This window comes from Micropterus dolomieu, linkage group LG22 (assembly GCF_021292245.1).
Source record: "Micropterus dolomieu isolate WLL.071019.BEF.003 ecotype Adirondacks linkage group LG22, ASM2129224v1, whole genome shotgun sequence".
Lineage (NCBI taxonomy): Eukaryota > Metazoa > Chordata > Actinopteri > Centrarchiformes > Centrarchidae > Micropterus > Micropterus dolomieu.
Genome location: NC_060171.1, coordinates 21,378,634 through 21,387,696, shown reverse-complemented (window position 1 = coordinate 21,387,696; position 9,063 = coordinate 21,378,634). Strand labels below are relative to the sequence as shown.

Genomic DNA, 9,063 nt, shown 5'->3' with positions numbered 1-9,063 from the left:
TGATGGAGATTTGTGGGATGCACATCCAGGGCACGAAGCTCCCGTTCCACCACATCCCAAAGATGCTCTATTGGGTTGAGATCTGGTGACTGTGGGGGACATTTTAGTACAGTGAACTCAGTGTCATGTTCAAGAAACCAATTTGAAATGATTCGAGCTTTGTGACATGGTGCATTATCCTGCTGGAAGTAGCCATCAGAGGATGGGTACATGGTGGCCATAAAGGGATGGACATGGTCAGAAACAATGCTCAGGTAGGCCGTGGCATTTAAACGATGCCCAATTGGCACTAAGGGACCTAAAGTGTGCCAAGAAAACATCCCCCACACCATTACACCACCACCACCAGCCTGCACAGTGGTAACAAGGCATGATGGATCCATGTTCTCATTCTGTTTACGCCAAATTCTGACTCTACCATCTGAATGTCTCAACAGAAATCGAGACTCAGACCAGGCAACATTTTTCCAGTCTTCAACTGTCCAATTTTGGTGAGCTCTTGTAAATTGTAGCCTCTTTTTCCTATTTGTAGTGGAGATGAGTGGTACCTGGTGGGGTCTTCTGCTGTTGTAGCCCATCCGCCTCAAGGTTGTGCGTGTTGTGGCTTCACAAATGCTTTGCCGCATACCTCGGTTGTAACGAGTGGTTATTTCAGCCAAAGTTGCTCTTCTATCAGCTTGAATCAGTCGGCCCATTCTCCTCTGACCTCTAGCATCAACAAGGCATTTTCGCCCACAGGACTGCCGCATACTGGATGTTTTTCCCTTTTCACACCATTCTTTGTAAACCCTAGAAATGGTTGTGCGTGAAAATCCCAGTAACTGAGCAGATTGTGAAATACTCAGACCGGCCCGTCTGGCACCAACAACCATGCCACGCTCAAAATTGCTTAAATCACCTTTCTTTCCCATTCTGACATTCAGTTTGGAGTTCAGGAGATTGTCTTGACCAGGACCACACCCCTAAATGCATTGAAGCAACTGCCATGTGATTAGTTGATTAAATAATTGCATTAATGAGAAATTGAACAGGTGTTCCTAATAATCCTTTAGGTGAGTGTATGTATCCCATTGCTGTAATGCAAGTAAACTGTTCACCTAAACTGATTATTTCCTTAAATTGCTGCTTTACTGAAGTGCCACATTAGAATGATTACAAAGTCTTGTTGGTGTGCGATGTGGTGCCCTGAAGCATTATGTGCTTCTGCGATAGGTTTCCTGCCCGGATTTTCAATTCTACATAGTGCAGGACCAGTCCTTCGGGCCCAGAGTGGCAGTGACAGAGACATCGTTCTCCCTATTAAAGTCAGTGTACCATGAAAATGATTTTGAAGGTGTTATTTTAAGATAAGATTACTACATATCGTTACTTAAAGTAACCCATGTTCACCTTTCATACCAACATGCTGGACTTATGGAAAAACCCTGTTTACAAGTTGGGCTGTAGACCTGTGTCTGGTTAACCCTTTCATGCCAAAGGAGTGTGTTTGTGTGTTGTTTTTTTTGTGTGTGTGTGTTTCTCTGTGAATAGAGAATAATTTTGTTGGATAATGTTGAGTTAGGGATAGAAACAAAACAATTGCACAGTACAACCTTTCACACAGCTTCACAAGTTTTTTATTTTATACTGAAATCTAGATCATTAAGAAGATATTCAGTATGTCTACCAACACAGTAGAGGTCTCCCATGACTTAAGATGCCCTTCTACTAGAGATTTACTTTTGGGCTTATATAGTATTCCCTGAAGAAAGGCACTTTGGAGTCAAACTTATGTTTAATATTCACAGTGGCTATAAAAATTATTCACCCAAAACACGCTACTGCCATACAACTTTTTAAGTAGAATTGCACAATTTGTCTTCTGAAGATACATTTTGAAAGGATCTCCCTTCCCAATGTCACTGTTCATTTGTACAGGCCACAAAAAATACTACAAAAGTACTTCAAATATCACTTTAACAAATGTCTGAATATGTCTAATGCTTTTTTCCTAACTTAAGATGGAAGTGCTAAAACAAATTGATGGAACAGAGAAAGGAGAAGTGACACTTCTACAACTCGCTGCGCTCCATCTTCTCTTTATGTTGACGGATCTTCTCTGGAAGAGTCTGAGTCATGAAAACAAACCGATCCTTCTTCAAGTGCTGAGCAGTTACCTGCTCCTTTAAACCAATTTCCAAGTAGTCTTCTTCTGCTCCATACTTCGGCCAGTGGACAAGGCCTTCCCCATTAGGAGACCTACACACACACACACACACACACACACACAGTATAAACAAGTCTGTCTTATCTCTGTGTGTATTATCACTTATGAGGGTTAATTCTTACCCTGTGCGAGCAAAGTTGCCCCAGTAGCTCATCATGGTTTTGCTGAACTCTTCCTCCTCTTCAAGGCAAGCGTCTGGAATAATGAGAATCTGGTAAAACACTTTGCACTCTGAAAAACCCAGAGAATACCCAGATCTCTGGCGGTCTATTAAAAAAGTGATTTTTTAAAATTGAACTTACCAGCTAATGTGACATGGGTAGTTGTGAAGCAGAGTCCTAATACTGTAAAGATTTCATCTGCATGGTCACTCCCAACAAAGCTTGGCCTTTTTGCCTGCAGGAATTTGGGAGGATGCTGGTACTCATACAGGTATACAGGGGCGCCTGCATCTAGTAGTAAGTAAGTGTGATTATGAAAGTGTGACAGTGAATTTCCGACAATTTGTTCTCAGATTTGCATTATCTTGTATAAACAACATACCTCTATGAGCGTTGGCAGTCTTAATGGCCGGAATGGTGAACAACATATCTCCAAGCGCCTCAGTGAACCCTTTCCTATTTTTCACACGATCTTCACTGGCTCCAATATATTCATCTACCGTCAAATCTATGACGACTGCATCTTTGGGCTTCAGAAAAAGATCAACACATCTGTCAGAGAAATTTGAGCATGATGAAACAGTAATGTTGTAATGTCAAGCAGTGCGTGTCTTACATCAGGGAAGAAAATGGAAATCATGTTCACGATCTGCTCCCGATCCACTCCCTCTGTCCAGTTTGGAGGAGCAAAGAACTATAGGAACACGGGACATGCACAAAAGCAAAATAAAACAAATTTTTATGGGCTCATCTGGAAATTGTTTGGCACACACATTTCAGCGATAATTTAGTATTCTTACATTACAAAGTGACCAGCCCCCTTCATCATTATTAACACCAGTCATGAATGGCACAGTGAGAAGTTCATGTTTATGGAAGAGCTCATCCACCGGTTTTGTCAAGACGAGTCCATCAACATGTACAGAAAATCTCAATCTTTCATCCTTGAGAGAATAAAATGTTTAAAAGAAAAAGTTTAAAGATAACAAAAAAACCCCCAAACAGTTTCATAATAATCCCAATAAGTTAGTCTATAGTATACATTTGGCATTCAGTACCTCACCTGCCCAAGAGTCACAATAGTTTCAATATCAAGATTTCTCATGCAATCAGCGATCTTCTCTGTGCTTTCAAGGCTACAGCCAGATACATTTGCTGTCACCTGAGGACAGATATATGTGATCCATTTCAACAGTTTAGAAAAACAAAGATGCGTTACGTTGTGATATTCTCAATATTGTGCACTAAAGAAAGTTTACACACAAAAATAAAGACACTCATAATCAACCTGAGTTACTGGTAGAGGATCATTTCCGCTGAGGAAAGGCATTGCGGCAGTGCCACTCTCAGCAATGGCGTGGTGAAACAGGCCATCAGACAAAGGTGAGAGAAGCTGTTTATTGAAGGAACAGAAGAAGTGAAAGGCTCTGTGAAGAGTGGTAACTTTGCAGTGACATAATTTTCATTGTCAAAACACAAAACAAAAAGCGAGCTTTATCTGCAGATCTGTTACCAGGAAAGATACGCTCACTCCACCAGCAGACTCCCCAAATATGGTAACTAAATCTGGGTCTCCTCCAAAGTTGTGAATGTGCTGTTGAGTCCACTTCAGAGCTTGTATCTGGTCCAGCAGGGCAAAGTTCCCCGACATGTGCTCATCTCCAGTGCTGGATACAACATATACAATTATAGTCTACCATGCTCTGTTTACACCAGCTGGTAAAAGTGATCCAATTTTGAATTGTTGTTCACATGTGGAACAGCTCAGATGAAAAGTAGTATAACATAGTATGTTCATTCTTGAGCAGTTAATCACCATCGCAGTCTTTCAGAGCACAGAGAAAGTTTAGAACCATATAAATGACATACAGCTATATGGATGATCATATAAATTTTGCAGTTTAGAGGATTTTGTTACACAGGTCTGATGTGGAAATTTATAGTGTGAGAAAATAATCTCTAAGTGACGTTTAGTGACTAGTGTTTTTACCTGAGAAAGCCCAGAAGTCCCAAGCGGTACTGAATCAGAACCACAACCACATCCTGATAAGCAGCCAGGGCGGAGCCATCATACACTGAAGCTGACCCCACAGTAAATCCTCCACCATGGATCCAGACCATGACCTGGTAAGATAAAGAAAGATCTTGCTTTTTTCCCCCCACAAAGCATAACGGACATTTTTACTGAGCTCATAAGAATTGCAACCAAACTACATATAACTAAACAAAGACTTTAATCTCGCTAAAACAGGACATCAGATTGGCTGTTTAGACTTAATACAGTGTGGATCCAAATATGGCCATCATAATTTATATTGCAGCTATAGATTCTTCAATAGCAATCAAGCCAGCTTTTCCAAGACCACTATCCAAAGTGATGTGAACCTGAATGTCAGTAACTGGGCAACATCAAAGGGTACTTACTGGGAGCTTAGCATTGTGAGCTCTGTTTGCAGGAGTGTATATGTTGAGGTAAAGGCAGTCTTCTGAAATGTCTGGGATTTCTGCCAACAGGCCACCGATTTTGTCAAGGATATCTAAAAGAAGCTGTTTCTGTTGAACGCACCTGAAAGAGAGACATGTTTTAATCAGTACGTATTGGACATAATTTCTCCAAGTGTGGTATGCAGCAACTGAAGCACATGAACGGCTTACATGGGTGGCTGCCGGGTGGCATCTCTCACTCCTTCCCATGCCTCTACAGGCTGAGGTGCAGCCAGTCTAAGAGCGGGGCCCAAGGGTGGCTTTGCAAATGGGACACCCAGGTAGGCATGGACTCCAGTCTCCTTCCCCTTCACACTCACATACTCGCCTCTCAGGCTGCCGAGCTTTGTGTGGACTTCAGGTGCTGCCCAGGATATTAGGACTGAGTCAGAATATTATGTAGCACTTCACAATTTATCAGTTAAATTTTTGTTCTGTATTATAGCTAAGTAACAAATATCCCTAACCCCTATTGCTCCAAATATGCAACTTCTGGATGTTGGTTCTGGATGGTTGATTGTAGGATATGTTGCAACTGACAAATGGACAACTTCAACTTGTAAGTAACTAGTACTGAAAAAAATTGTATCATCAATCCACATAACAAGCAATTCGACAATGTCATCTTGGGCTCTGACAGTTTCCTTCCCACTTATATTTTTCACGATTGGAAATGGAATTTCATACAATTAATGATTAATCCAAAAAGTATTGACAGATTCATTCTTAATGAAAACTAAAATTATGTTAGCATAGTTTTTTTTAATTAAATACATTATTGATTCAGACAGTTTGGTAGATGAAGTTCAACTGTAGTGGCAAACATGTCCATTCTCCCATTCAAACTGTATGTGTGCTGGTCTGCTTGCAGTGCTACACCCTGTTTCAACTTTTGCATTAATGGATGATTATGTATTTTGAGGGTGTGCTAACATTCTGCATCAAAATAATCTAATCTAAATCTAAATAATTTGACTAAACCGCATTTAAAATAGGTTGCTTGCCTTAATGGCTCCTGTGTAAAAATGTGTTGATCTCATTTCTACAATGAAACTGGTGAGTACAATTATCACGATAGAAATGATGGCTAAAACTTAACACCCCAAGCTTGTAAAAAAGAAGGAAAAACGATGTCTCCCTTAAGAAGATGATGCACAGAGACGTTTCATATTGTAAGATGAGATTTATTTTTGTTAAGATTTATTTTATAGATTACTCCATTTACTGAAATAAGTTGCATGATTTAATTAATGTTAACTATATTCATATGTTGTATTCTGTTTCTAAGCTTTAATAGAAACTACATTACATGGTCCACCTTGCCTGTAAGTTAAAGTTAGTTCTGCCTGCCTGCCGAGAATTTCATGCACCTCGCGGGTGATAACAGTCATTTATGCTTAGAAAAGAGGTGGATGCAAATCTCGGCAGGTAGCCTACAAAATTTGATCTGCCGAATTATGCATCCACCTCTTTAGGTCCTTTTCAGACACTTTGCTGTGCTCATTGATCAAACGGCGTTATCACCACATATATTTAATATATATTTAATGGTACTTCTACTAAGTGTATTAAAATATTAAAGTCTAAACGTTCATAAAATATATACTTAGAATCATTTAACACCACTGATGGACCCCACAAAGAATATTATAGCGTTTAAAAGCAGTATTTGGAGGTGCATGCATTTCTCGGCAGGCAGGCAAAACTCGGCACAACATCGCTCAAGTTGGCGGAGTAATATGACGATGAAGCGATCTTTAGACTGTTGTATGTTCTGCGGTCGCGGGCTGGGGTCGGAGTATTAAAACAAATGGACGCAGTTATCCTGTAGAAGTTGTCTCCGTGCTCTTATTTTACCCACGTCTACCCAGTACTACAGGAATAGTTAATGCTACGAGAAAAACACAGCGTTACAATATCTATAAGGACCCTGTGATAGATCACATTGCTCCATTCTGGCAAGTTTGCGCCGCACTGAGGATAAGATTTCACCTTTGGACACAATAAGCATATGGGTAACAGGTAACCTGTATTAAGGCGCAATAAAACGCGAACACGTGAGGTGGCGCATCAAGTTAACAACGGATTCACTCCTATTAGAGATCCATTAAAAAAAATACTGTCAGTTAGCAGCTAGGATGTTATTTATTTAGGTGTTATTTAGAGAACAGTGCAGTCACATCTACGGGCAAGAAGCAATGCATGCGAATTGTTGTAGTCGATGTTACTACAAAAAGATACTAGTTTTCTCCTACTTACCATGTAAATCTGCAGCAACTGCGACATAGAGAAATAAAACAGACGTTATACAGAAGAAAGTTTGCTCTGTACGGAACTTCATGACTGTCGTCTCTGTGTGGGTTGCGACACTCTGCTGGGTTGTGCAAAGAGGACTCCAACGAAGCTTTATAGTTTGACCGGAGTGGGCTGGTTCTGCACTTAAGATCACCTGAAAGATATATGAGGTGAGGGTTTTATACCACAGCAACAGATGATGAACGGAAAGCAGAAATATCCACCCCCTAACCACTTCCTGTTCCACGGGCTTAAACTGTACCACTGGCTTGCAAACTTGATTAAAGATTAATGTACAATTATTTTGCACTACGGAACTACAGCTCCCATCAGACACAATGGTTTTGTCATGGGCTCTTGGGAACTGTAGTTGTTCAATGAGCATAGCTGTTGCACCTGACCAGAGAAACTAAGAGAACCACAACACACGTTTGGAGAAATGTTAGCCTACATGGTTGCAGGCCTTTAATGCATCAGCTATTAATGCACACAGCTATATTCCCCGTATATCTTATTAATTATTGTCACTGCAGACACAAGAGGCAAAGGGAAAACATTTTGGCTTCTTGCAAAGTCTAAATCCATCTATGATGGAAGATAACTTTAAAACATCTCTCTCACTCTTTCTCTCTCTCTCTCTGTGAAAATAATATAAACAAAAATACAGATGTCACAGAAAAACACAACAAACTAACGGATCGAGACAGCAGCCAGCAAGTCCTGTGTTCTGCAAGGTAAAATTGTTGATTACTTTTTTGTACTTTTTACTCCACTACATTCGTTTGCTACTTTACTAGTTACAGAACTCAGGTGGAAGAGCTGTGCCCAATCCCAATGTCCCCCCTAAGCCTGAACCCTCACAGACTTTACTGACGTCACTTGGAAAGTGATTGAGTGCAAGAGGCAGCAAGGGCTCAAAATGCTGTAAACAGGAACGGGACAGCACTTTGCGACATTATCACATTACTTGATGACACTGAAACACGTTGCACATTATTTATTCTATATTTTTGCCTGATTTTTAAGTCTTGCAGGCTCTTACAGTGGAGGAGAGGTAAATGTCAATACATTTGTCAATGATCAATGCATTATTGTTGGTCAAAACAGCATCATTAAGCAAAAACTAAAATAAATAGGCCTAGTTGAATAAACTATGTGTGTAATAAGGTGACTGCATTCCACTGACTTCATGTTCGTGTTCTATGTACCCTCTTAAATCTATCTTAAGAAAAATTCTAACAATTTTAGCATCACTGTTAGTTTCCATGCTTGTTTGTTAACCCTTCCTCTTCTTCTTCTCTAAGGCAGATTTGCCTTGATGTGTGTGGACATCGGAATTAGGCCCTGGTCTTCTGCTGATCACAGGGTTCGCGGTTCGATCCCCACTTACTCCTGTCCACATGTCGAACTATGGTCAAAGTGTACTGAACCCGGCGTTACTCCCCAACCACTGGGGATGCAATTAGCGGTAAACTAGGAGAATTAAGTCGGGAAGGAAATCCAGAAAATGCCTTAGCCAAGTTAAAATATCCTGATCATCAGATCTCCATGCCGGGTTGGGCGGGGCCCTGTTTCTCGGCGAAACGGAAACAGAATCGGCTATGGCGAGCAGCCGGATGAAGTTACGTTAACTTACGTTAATTACCATTGTAATTGACATATAACCTAACTAGTTTTTAATAACTAAAAAAGATGAAGAGCGACACAAAATACAATTATTACGTGTTCAATGTCTACGGGCCAGTGGCGCAATGGATAACGCGTCTGACTACGGATCAGAAGATTCTAGGTTCGACTCCTGGCTGGCTCGTTAATTTTTCAACCTTTCATACCTGTTTCTCCCTTCCAACTCTGGTCAACACCGCCACCTGCTGACACACTAACCGTTGTACAGCCACCTGACCAGGACAAGCACTG

General features: G+C 40.7%; 1 protein-coding gene and 1 non-coding gene across 2 annotated transcripts; one reads left to right on the top strand and one right to left on the bottom strand.

Annotated features, from left to right (window-relative positions):
- Positions 1-1,593: 1,593 nt before the first annotated feature.
- On the bottom strand, positions 1,594-8,578 carry ces2b (carboxylesterase 2b). Its single transcript, XM_046037623.1, has 14 exons — positions 8,537-8,578; positions 7,111-7,300; positions 5,023-5,215; positions 4,792-4,933; positions 4,358-4,491; positions 3,881-4,034; positions 3,656-3,760; positions 3,431-3,529; positions 3,168-3,311; positions 2,984-3,061; positions 2,750-2,897; positions 2,509-2,658; positions 2,329-2,401; positions 1,594-2,238 (listed from the first exon to the last, which is right to left on the bottom strand). Exons 1-14 carry the CDS (start codon positions 8,546-8,548, stop codon positions 2,052-2,054), a joined length of 1,809 nt encoding a protein of 602 aa, XP_045893579.1. The 5' UTR covers positions 8,549-8,578; the 3' UTR covers positions 1,594-2,051.
- Positions 8,579-8,883: 305 nt separating this feature from the next.
- trnar-acg lies at positions 8,884-8,956 on the top strand. Its single transcript has one exon. It is a non-coding gene; the product is annotated as a tRNA-Arg (tRNA).
- The last annotated feature ends 107 nt before the right edge of the window (positions 8,957-9,063 follow it).

Excerpts from the sequence above, each read along its gene's own strand:
- ces2b (XM_046037623.1), bottom strand. Across the intron at positions 3,761-3,880 it reads GAGTGAGCGTATCTTTCCTG|CTTCTCTCACCTTTGTCTGA; the intron begins GTAACAGATCTG and ends TTCAATAAACAG. Across the intron at positions 2,898-2,983 it reads TTTCCATTTTCTTCCCTGAT|CCCAAAGATGCAGTCGTCAT; the intron begins GTAAGACACGCA and ends CTTTTTCTGAAG.